Source organism: Hesperophylax consimilis, chromosome 25 (genome assembly GCF_061612785.1).
Source record: "Hesperophylax consimilis isolate HC1 chromosome 25, BYU_Hcon_1.0, whole genome shotgun sequence".
NCBI lineage: Eukaryota > Metazoa > Arthropoda > Insecta > Trichoptera > Limnephilidae > Hesperophylax > Hesperophylax consimilis.
In genome coordinates, this window is record NC_142860.1 from 4,620,042 (window position 1) to 4,632,449 (window position 12,408).

General features: G+C 34.9%; 1 protein-coding gene across 2 annotated transcripts in view; it reads right to left on the minus strand.

The window, feature by feature from the left end:
• The window catches only part of tws (protein phosphatase 2 regulatory subunit tws), a 35,014-nt gene extending 23,105 nt beyond the window's left edge, over positions 1–11,909 (minus strand). Inside the window, exon 1 of one of the 2 annotated variants that reach the window (XM_089646864.1) lies at positions 11,736–11,909. In XM_089646864.1, coding sequence (XP_089502990.1) covers positions 11,736–11,742 — 7 coding nt within the window. In that variant the 5' untranslated portion in view covers positions 11,743–11,909. Of the gene's footprint in view, positions 1–11,643 lie in introns of both variants that reach the window. The other variant, XM_089646863.1, reaches the window with a different exon arrangement.
• Positions 11,910–12,408: the final 499 nt, after the last annotated feature.

The following is a 12,408-nucleotide window of genomic DNA, read 5'->3' on the forward strand; positions in this document are numbered from 1 at the left end:
CGTTATGCTATCTGTGGATATTAACAATTAAATAAATACTTCATCTTGCACCAAATTTTCAACGCATTTCAGTTTTTTACTTATTCCGGGATGGAAGCCCCCGGTGATGGCGGTGAAGCTATAGGCTCCCTGTTTTACGGCGTATATATTTCGAAAATGCCATCAAGATGTTTCATTAATGGGTCTAAAAGTAGAATACCGACTCACTTAAAGAATTGCAATAATCTTATGAAGCTACAAAAACAGTAAATACTCACAAATTCTCTTTTTTCATGTAAATTTGACGTATTGTATTTTTTCAAGTGTCATATTTTTTAAAAGTTGTAAAATTCAACATTTAACATGCGTTCCTTTTCCTAACGGTTAGCACTAACGTCATGTTGTTTACTGGCGGCATCTTTATGCAAGTGTGTGTGAGAGATTTCATTGTCTTTACGCGCTCTGACTAAGTGGGAGAGTGAACGTTTTTTCATAGGGCACGTTTGGTAATTGAACCAAAAATTACCAATATTATTTTTCTCTTTGTAGATCAATATTATGATTTATCCATGGCAGCCGGAAAAAATACTCCAAACAAGGTATGCTTCAAGTAACGAATAAATGAAAAAAGATTATTGTTTAGTTGTACTAAATGACACAGAATAATTTAACAAATATATAAATAAAAAAATAAAATTTCTTTTATTTCTCGAGGTCAATTTATTAATGATGTTATTAATATGTATAGATATTCTATCAAATATAAAATTAAGAAATTTACCAAATAAATCCACCTTCGATTTTCTCGAAAACGAAAGCTCAAATAAAAAAAGTCATAACCCAAAATTGACAATAAATCAATAACTGCTTTGATAATTTTATAGAGAAACTGACCAGGACGCGATTTTCGTAAATTTACTCAACATGTGAGAACTTTGGGCGGTTGGTTCGATTCAAGACCTCTGTGCGTTACCTCAGAATGATTACAACCCAAGGGCTTATAACTTGTAAACATAAAGAAATATAAACCTTAATGTTGCAGGTTTCAAAACTATCCGTTTTTAGCTTATGACCTATAAAGGGTTTTACCGTTTATACCACGAGTTTCCGAACACCGTGTAAAACAAACTATATGTATCGGAAATGTTCCTCAACACTAATGACAACAGCAAGTGAATGATGAAACATTTATAAAAAATGTCAAATTAAATGCTTTACCAAAATAGTAGGTTCTGCAAATAAGTCATACTTTTTTACTAAGTTGTTTGTTTTACTTAATATTTCACATTCATATTATACGTTCATTGCTTTGCGACAAACGCACATGTGATGTTATATTTTAACAAGTTCATTAATGTACAAGTACCGCCCTCTAGTGACATAAAAATGAAGACATTTTGACAGTTTGCGAAATTTCGCTATCATATAACAAGCGCTTAATAATTTGTCTCCACATTTTCTATTTGCATCTCTTTCTATCTATTTTGTATCTCTTTCACTCATTGTTTTCATTTACCTATATTTATATGTGCCTGTATCTAATTTGCTTTAGTTGATATTTAGTCCTGATGAAGCTTGGGATAAGCGAAACCCGGTTGGCTATTGTTATTAATTCAAAAATAAAGTGGTGTCTTACTAAGTGTATGTTTTTTCATTCGATTACCTTATCATTGTTATAAATTGTTTTTACTCAAAATAAACACATGTAATAATACTAAACTGTAGAAGGTAGAGTTTGTCATTTAACTTTTTAAATGCCAGTAGGTAGAAGTGTAGATGTGCACAGCAGGCCGTGAATTTTTAATCAAAATAAATCATTTTTAAATCTTATTTTTATAAATTAAAAACATTACACCTTGAAAGGATATTTAAATGACTTACCAAATTTATTCAATATTCGACGTTTTTGCTTCCCTTCACTTAGATAAATATATTTAAAAAAAAACGGGACATATGTATGATACAGAGGGCTCAAAGAAGAGCGAGTAAACTCGCTATTTTTCTATGGCTGGCCTGCTGGGCACGGCCAAGAATGCGAGTAAACTCGCTCTTGGCACAGAAGCGGTTAACAATAAGTGCGTGTGCATATTTTTAAAACAGTTTCAAAACGTATATAATAGAATTTAATCAGTACTTTTGTTCAGTTTGCAATGTTTTCCGTGTATTTCAAATGCGCTATATACATATTAATTTCTAATTTTCCGTAAAAACAAATACTGTTTTAGAAACCAGACAAAATTATCTTTCCGGTGTATGCATTTAAAATAAACATTACTATTTCTAAATAATAAAATTTGAATATCAAATGTGAAAATTGTTGTCAAAAAAAACTAACTACATTTTTACTTAATTTTTTACTCCAATCGTAGAAAAATTGAGAGTACTCGATATTTCGAAAATACATTAGTTTTCTTTGGGGAATTTGTAAGAAAACTGTAACCTTACTTTTATCAAGTTCATATAATAAAAAAAAATATTTTTAAATTTAAACTGATGTTGAGATAGCGACGCGAAATATGAATTATTCATTTTGGCTATTTTTAGGATTTTACTAATGGATTCCAGTATATTTGAGGCAAAATGGAAAGAATTATTATTTCTCTTTCTAACGTAAAAAAATTATATATTTCTGCATGATAGAAAAAAAAGATAAAAATACTTTTATAAAATATGGGCGCTCGGTCATATATGGCCCTAAAACTCTGGAGTGGAAAAATATTTTTCTGTTTAGAATCTTTCACAAAGTCACATATTATAAAAAGGGTTTGGGGTCCTATTCCATCGATGAAACATTCCATTTGTTAGAAAGAAACAAAATTAGCTTTATTTGAATGCCAAAAATTTTGAAAAATCGGATAAGACGGAATTAAAATTAACCAGGAACTCAAAAAATGTTTTTTTTAAAGATTAGAAAGACCAATGTACGATTCTGCAGGTCCTAAAGACTACGATGGGCTGGTTGTGTTAACCCATAACAGAGAATGTTGATCTCAAATACTGCTATGGTTTTTTGAAGAGCTGCTACACTGACTTCTTTGCCTCACCAACCTTTTACCTGAGGTATTCTCAAGTCAGTCCACGCTGAGCTGGTATACAAAGCGGTTCATATCTAGAAGCATCTATTTTTTAGTTACCATGCTATTTCCGAAATGAAATTTTTTCGAACAGACACCCGTGTTCTTATACTGATGTTCTTTCTAATGTACTTATTTTTTGTTGTCGTCTTGAATCACTTAACTTTAAAAAACAAATATAGAAATACTATCATTATAGATGTTTGTAGGGCGTAAGAAACCAACGTAGTTTAAAATCATGTGGGAACAGGGATGTTGAGAGTTATAAGAATGCCACGTGACAGAACACCAACAATTGTGTGCCCCAGTTGAAGCGACCAAGAGACAGACTGAGGAAGAGGATTCGAGTAGAACGTGAATGACAGAGGATTGCAGGCGAATAACGAAGGACTGCAGCCAGTGGGAAGCATTTGTCAAATGTGTCGAAGAGAGTTGACCACCGACGAGGTTGCTATTTAATGAACCTGTAGGAAGAAGGAGTGCTAGAAGTGTTAATCATACATAGCACGATTGTGTGGAAGCAAACACCGCAGCCTTATGCATAAGAAAATGGAGGTAAATGACAGGAGACCGGGAATACTAGTAGAACTAACTAACATTCCACCATATGTTCATTTGTTAAAGGTTGCAAATGTGCAGTACCATTACACTTCAGGCGGGAAGGGTAGTTCTATCTTTTATACCAGTCCTACTTCAATAGCGGCAAAGGCATTGCTATCTAATAATTTTATATCTCTTTGTAAGGGTTCCAACTATATGTATTTTAAAAATGTGAACCAAGTCTTCCCCATCTTAAACTTCTTGTCTTTTGTGTGGAAGAATATTTTATGAAAGGGAAATTATATTAAACCTGTAGAACGAGTAATACATCTTTATATTTATCGCACCGGAGATGCGGAAGGTTTTGGTTTTTTTTGTAATGATTTGTGCAAAAATGATATATTTTTTTTGTAATGTAATAAAATACATACATTTTTTACACATAAAAGATCATTAAAAGGATCAACACTGGCTTTAACTTCAGTTTATGGTGATGTATTACAAAAATAGGCTTTAATTTCAGACAATAATTGGCACACCCCAACTATGAGAGAGCTATGTAAAAAATTTCATTAAAATAATATGCATTATTTTCAAAGATATAGCGGTTTAAAACAAAATACATTTTCTCAAATGGAATCCTTGATTTCGCTCAACACTACTGAAACTTTATTTTATTTAATAAAGAAAGACAAACATTCCCAGGTTACAAATAACCCGACAATATTTGAATTTCTTCCAATAAGCGGAAAGTCTTGCTTGTGCAATAATGGGGGACGAAGAGGATTGAACTTGCTACAAATTTTACTTAGTGTAATAAAAAGAATAAATGGTTCTAACAATTGCATTGGGTATTCCAATGTTCCTCGCAGTAGTCCAGTCGTATCTGCCTAAAGTTGTCGGGCAACCTGAACCTTTGATACATATACCACGGGAGGTCTTTCTTCTTTATCATCCTTCGACACTTGGGATCTTTTGGAAATTAGTAGCAGTGTCACGGCGACTTCATATTTGATATCATCACTGCGAGAAGTGTACGCAAATAGACTGCCGTGAACAAATATTGATTTAGAAATGTATAAATTTTAACACAGGTAATTGTAGATAAAAAAGATATAAAAACACGCGTCTTGATTCACATATCAACAATAATTTGTAACTGGACTCTAAGAAATTAGAATGAATATTTCTTTTTTAAATGATTCTTCCCACAGCGAGTGTAACTAAGGCAACCCTAATTGGAAAATGTAGTGAGTTTGGGAAGTACCTGACCTGAGATCTGGTAAATTAATATTAGTAAAACCATTTCAAGCAACAGATAGCGGTAAGATTCTTGACTCTGGACCAAAACTCGTGGGTCTAAAACCCAGAGTAGGCTAATAACACAGGGGTAGGCAGAGAGGACGGACCGCCAAACAACTCGGTCTTGACTCACACTCCTTGCTTCATCTTCGATGATAAGATCATAAGTCATTAATACCTCAAGATTAATAACACTTAAAATTAGAAGGCAAATTGACTGATCATATATGTTTTCACAAAATAATTCATGGCCATCTTGATACTACATTATGTCTTAGCAATATTAAAAATAAATGTTCCCAATTCCCTCATTGCTTAAGACGCCATAGATGTTTCACCTGAATACATATAAAAATAAATATCACCTATTTTAGCCCTCTGACCCAAATGTGTTGACTTTGCAGTAAGATCGAATAGAAATATGTTGCGCTAATTATATTATGTATTACTTGTGTCTCATTTGTCTCTTGCCTCCATTTGTATTATTAGCTTTTATATAATTTCGTTTTTGAATCTTTATTTAGATGATTGCAAATGAATGTATCCTATGTCTGGGTAGATTTGGTAATTTTATGTACCTGTGTAAAGGCGAAGCTTAATGCTAAATCACTATTTTGATTAATCTTTATAATGAATTGGTGTATATTATAAATACCAAAAAATATGATTTAGATAAATTGAATGTTTTCCTATCGTTTCCCTTGAGTAGTAATACAAATAAAAAAAATAAATTACTCAATAAAAAATATAAATGTAAACTACAAAAAAAAATATTGTCAATACAAATTGTATGAAGGCGTAAAGGAAACAACTTTAAAAAAAATATACAGTATTATAGCTAAGATTATCTGTGACAGTTTCCCTTGTTTAACTTTTTTGGTTTCTTATAAAATTATTTACAAAATAAATAAAAACAGCTTTTGTGCTTGAAATCAAATGTTTCTAGACTCCGTTTGTCAAGTGATTTCAATGCCTAATACCTATATTCGTGACAATATAAGGCATACCAAGAATATACACATTTTTGGCTTGTAGCTTCCTCTTAACTGAGTTTTTATAGCTGGATTGTTTTCATGTAAGTGAGATCATCTGTTAAACCCCAGTATAAATAAATAAAATCACATTGACACATTGTCTCATGCAGACCCTTCCGTTATTCATTTAATTATAAAATTACGTACAAGTAAACAATAAATCATTCGAGTGAGTAATAACTTCGCTTCTTTGGACAATTTTTGTTAGCGCCAACTGCGTTCACTCCGCCATTAATTCAGTTTACTGCATTTGCCCTTATTTCACATATCTTAAATAAGGATTTTTACCAACCTCAAAAGATTAATAATGTAATGCGTTACAATAGAAGAAAATTTAATGGAATTTAAGAGAAATAGAATTGGCATTACCAAATGTTTAAATTGACGTAACTTTGCAAACACTCACAGATTCTTTATCAGGAGCCAACAAAACCGACACTCAGGTATCAGAAGATCTATGAATGCGGACAAAGCAACAATCAAGATCATCACGTCTAGCACTCTGTTGCCTAAAACATCAGGGACACAGTGCGAAAGTATATTTTATATAATATGATATAATTAACATTTCTAGCATTTATTTGTACATCCACAATGTGCTAATTGGAGTGAACTTCTGTAATTTTGCACACTTCTCCGTGCTTTGCCTTTCTAAATGTATTTTACGTTAATGAGCGACACACGCCAAAATGCGAGAAGGCACTTCAATATTGTTCAAAGAATAGTGAATATTAATTAAGAATTGTGCAAATATACATATTATTTTTTTATAGACGAACATTCCTTGGTTACGAATAACCTTACAATATTTGAATGTCAGAATGGCTGAAGCACTCAGCTACTGACCGGTCATATTCAGGGTGTAACAGAGGATTTAGCTAACAGAAGATTTACCTAGGAGAGGATTGAACGCACGACACCTGTCTGAAACACTCATCTACTGACCAGTCGTATTCAGGGTGTAACAGAGGATTTAGCTAACAGAAGATTTACCTAGGAGAGGATTGAACGCACGACACCCGTCTGAAACACTCATCTACTGACCAGTCGTATTCAGGGTGTAACAGAGGATTTAGCTAACAGAAGATTTACCTAGGAGAGGATTGAACGCACGACACCCGTCTGAAACACTCATCTACTGACCAGTCGTATTCAGGGTGTAACAGAGGATTTAGCTAACAGAAGATTTACCTAGGAGAGGATTGAACGCACGACACCCGTCTGAAACACTCATCTACTGACCAGTCGTATTCAGGGTGTAACAGAGGATTTAGCTAACAGAAGATTTACCTAGGAGAGGATTGAACGCACGACACCCGTCTGAAACACTCATCTACTGACCAGTCGTATTCAGGGTGTAACAGAGGATTTAGCTAACAGAAGATTTACCTAGGAGAGGATTGAACGCACGACACCCGTCTTAAACACTCATCTACTGACCAGTCGTATTCAGGGTGTAACAGAGGATTTAGCTAACAGAAGATTTACCTAGGAGAGGATTGAACGCACGACACCCGTCTGAAACACTCATCTACTGACCAGTCGTATTCAGGGTGTAACAGAGGATTTAGCTAACAGAAGATTTACCTAGGAGAGGATTGAACGCACGACACCCGTCTGAAACACTCATCTACTGACCAGTCGTATTCAGGGTGTAACAGAGGATTTAGCTAACAGAAGATTTACCTAGGAGAGGATTGAACGCACGACACCCGTCTGAAACACTCATCTACTGACCAGTCGTATTCAGGGTGTAACAGAGGATTTAGCTAACAGAAGATTTACCTAGGAGAGGATTGAAGGCACGACACCTGTCTGAACCACGTAGCTACTGACGGGTTATATTCAGGGTGTAAAATAGCATTTAAGTAGCAGAAGATTTACCTACCATAAGATTTAGCTAGCAGAGGATTCTTAGGCACTCCGCTACTGACTGGTCGTATTCAGGGTGCACATACCCATAGGATTTTAACCAGTGATTCCAGAAAAAATCTGAAGTAAAAAGGTATATGCCATTTAGTTGTCCAACGATATTTTTTTTCAATTAAAATCTAAATTTTTCTATCACACGTCGTCATACTGCTACAGGTCACGACGAATCACGTAATACACGCTTTGTCTTGTCTGTTACCGTGCTGCTGGAACGAACCAGAGTGCGTATCGAGTGACCCGCTGTACTGTACCCAACAACCCAGAAGGGACGCTCGAGTGAATCGTGAGGTGTTGGAGAACCAATAATATGATGAAGATTGACGCAAGTTACTGATTAATGCTTACAAAAACGATACTTAGATAAAAGAAAAATATGAAGTGTGTGATTGTGGAAAAAGCAACAGTTCTCAAGATATAACTAACCATCATGCAGTTTCACAAGAGGGGTAGGCAGAGAGGATGGACTGCCGCCACACAACTGTGTTGGCACACTTCTTGCTTCATTCACATTCGCGCTTCTTCTTATAAACACACACACTTTTGTTGTTCCGACTCTCGAATATGTGAAAGTGAATGGCAAGGCAGATTGTCTGAGTAAGACTAATTATTTTAATTTTCAACATTGGAACTGATTTGATAGTGAATTTGATAAAAATGAAAGAATTTGACAGTACCATAATATTAAGGTGCTACAAATAATGACTAAAAGTAATAGCAAAATAACTATCGTACATCAGACAAATTAAATTTATAATGTACAACTAATATTTAGTAGGTAATCTATTATTAGTGAACTTTAAAAGATAAAAAGTAATTTTACAAAACCTAACATGGTAATAATTTCAGGAATGCAATAGCATTCTTATCTCTTTGAATGTATTCAAAAGTTGCGCTAAATAAATAATAAACACCATACAAATAATACTAGGTATTCAGATAAACAAAATGACCTCTGAATAATGTTAATATATTTGCTTAGCCGTTAGCGGAGATGCGTAAAATGGACATTGTTAAACATTTATTTAAAAAACTGTTGTGACGATGCAAAAAAAAACTGTTATGACCAATATATTTATTACAGGGAACTCCATTAACCCTTATCATCCGACCAACTACAACAGCAGTTCAGTGAAATCATGACTACCATCAGCTGCACTGCAATGTGCAGTGTGTAGAACTAAGTTTTACAAGGTTTGAACGCATTTCAACTGTCCATGAAAACTCCTAAGTAAAACGTTAACATTGATGCCTGCCAATTATTTTAAATATAATTTTCAATATTATATTTGGCTTTGAGATATTTACAAAATATTACCCGTCTTCTAAGGGTTAAAGGAAAACTAAATTGGGAGACGCTAACATTGGCGGCTTGTACTCATAAATATTGCCAGTCTATCATATCTATCCCTACTCCTTTTGTCAGGTCAGGTAAAGGATACTACCAACTAACAATTTTGAAGCTTATACCGACCTGCTGGAATTATTGGTATGCGAACTGTGAACTAAAGTGGCGACATCTCGCCGAAGAGTTTAAGAGTCATTGGGGAGCGCCGTTTACGTTACGGAGAAATTTCAGTACTATAGTCAACATTCACGCTCTGCGCGTACAGATAATTGATGTTCCTCGATGAGCGATATGGAATTCGCTCGAACCACGTGACTTATGACAAGTCATACAAAGATTGAAAATTCGAGCCGATTGTATTTAACTTAATACTTTCATTCACTCAAGTGAATTTTAATAATTTCAATGCGTTGTTGAAGCGTGTATCGTTCCATTTTTATTAATGGCGTAGTTTCTACTTGTCAAATGTCAAAAAATGACAGCTTCAAAAGTAACATCTACCGAAATAGCGGGCTATTCAAAATAACACCTCTTATTGGAAAACCCTTTATAAGATTAATGGTACAGGCAAAATAGCACCAAAATAAATGACAAGATTTCTGCATTCATAATACTTCTTGGCGGTAAGAATGAAGATCTGCAGAGTCCGCCCAAAAAAAGTGGTGGAACACTCCTCCAGGGGGAGAGGGGAATTTTTGAAAATACATGTTCACAAACTAGGTTGAATTAGGTATTGGGTATTATGTTTTTATTAGTGCTGAATCAAATGAGACCACTCCCACGCTGATAGAATCAATATTTGGTGAGATAAGTCAGTTTTTAATAAAGAAACATGACAATAACGAGGGTAACCCCCTGGAGGGGTGTTCCATCACTTTATTTTAGGCAGTCTCTGCAGATCTTCACTTCTGAACAGTGAAACAGTCGAGAAAGACACGGCACGATAAAGGGAATCAAACACTCGAGTCAGAAGAGTATGTATGAGACGATGCATAAATATAAATGAAACAAGGTTTGTGAGCCAAGACAGAATTGTGTAACAATCTATCCTCTCAGCCTACATCTGCGGAGAAACTGTTATTCAGTTATTAATTATTACGGAGTATTGTAATAATACAATCGACGAATATACAATGGAAACAAAAGGGAAAATAAACATAGTTTGATTGTTGATATGTGAAGCTCAGACCCGTATTGTTTTTAAAAAATATTTTATATATCAGTGTTAGCACTAACAGCGGGGTAATACGTAAATTATGTCACCACTGTACACAAGTTACAATAACAATAATCGAACGAGAGATTAGATAAGGAAATCGTTCTGACAACTGAAGCAGTCTGAACATACCGAGATCACACTAACAACTGAAAACTTGCCAGGAATTGCCTCACGGGGCATTGCAGGACACTTGATATGAGGATAACTGAGGACAATAGAATTAAGGACACAATGGCAACCATATTCAACACTTTCAAAGAAAACAAAAGTCACTTGACACTTTGGTGAGCAACAATACGAAATACAGGAATTGTACAATGTTAAATAGTCAGGTACTAACAACATTTTGTATTGTTTTAGAGGAGTATAAGATCAAGAGAGATAAGAATGACAATGGAAAACAGCCATTCACAAGCGAAACGTTGCTTGAAATGTGTAGTGTTTACTGACCAGATCTGAATAGCAAGGTACTACTTCCCAACATCCCTCTTCCCCTCCTAGCAGTTGAGACACTTGTGCGGTATTCACGTTTAAAAAAACAGAAATTTTAAAAGAGTGGTGAAAGAACGCAATTCAAAATTGAAATATTGCTAGCCTTCAGCTATGTTTTAAAAGAGCATAAAATCCAAAAAGAAATAGCGAGACACAACAGTGTTAAGAAAAGCAAGCAGCAAAGCGTACATTTCGAAAAATAAACAACTAAATTCTATAATAGAACAATACGTACTACTGACATTCCTGCATTATTATGTTTGACAAACAATGAAAGATACAGAAGTCTAGTTTGCGCAATATAAGCGTGTCGAGAATTTAAATAATAATAGTAAACTTAAAGATCACGTCGGAGGGCACGTCAAAGATTAAAACACCGTATTATTACTCTTATTTTGCAAAGCCGCTAACAGTCAACGAAGGTTAGCATTGACAACCGAGATACAATTAAAAAAAACACAAACGCCGTTGAAAAGGGAACTCACTGGCATCCATTTGAGGAATTGTGGTATCGTTACGAACTAAACAGCCTTCGGGCAGCTTCTCCCTTGGTGTACAAGCAGAATTATCGGTTATTTTTCAAAAAGAAGGTTAGACCAGGGCGGAAGACGATTTTTTTTTTCTAACCAAAAAAGTGCGCATAATCATCACAAGATAGGAACGTCCGGATAAAACCACGCAAAGAAAAGACCAAAGTCAACACCAATATGATTTCTGTGCATTTACCGTCTGCGTTCGAGCGATAAAACATCCTTGAAATTTGCAATTCCAAAAGCCGAGGTCGCCCTTGACAAACGGCGCTAAAAGTCACCACTTACCGGCCATGACAAAGCCCAGCACTAAAACTTAACAAGTTCAATGTTTTATTATCACAATTAGGCAGATTAAATGTTAAAAAACAGCACCGCTGCACGGATGATTTCCGATTCGATACATTTCACCCGAAAATTAAAGAAAAGCAATGGCGTTCGCTAATGGTACATAACATAACAGCCGATTCTGACGTCAAGCTGCACGACTCGGTCGGTAAAACAGCGAACAGGTGGTTCGGCCGACTGGCCTATCGGTAAAACAGCGAGCAGGTGGTTCTCGTACTTGGCTGACCCGCATGTCGGTAAAGCAGTGAGGTGGTTTATTTTACCGCTCTAGCGGCTGATATGGACAAGTTTTTTAGCACGGTTCACAAGGTTGGAAAAAGATTTTATTTACACAAAATCGTGTACTAATATTTCTCTTGTGCTATTTTCATGAATGAAGTAGGAAAATATTTTTATGCCAAATGGCAATATTCAACATGAGATTATTTTTTTCATTGACGAAAGTAAATACGGTAGGTAGGTGCGGGTAGGTGGAGGTAGTGATACCATTACAAAAATACTGATTTACCGGCTAAAGGTTCCATGATATTGCATCAAATCAATCTCATTAAAATTATACGCCTAGATGATAATATATATTATAAAAGTAGGTAGATACTAACTTTTGTACTTA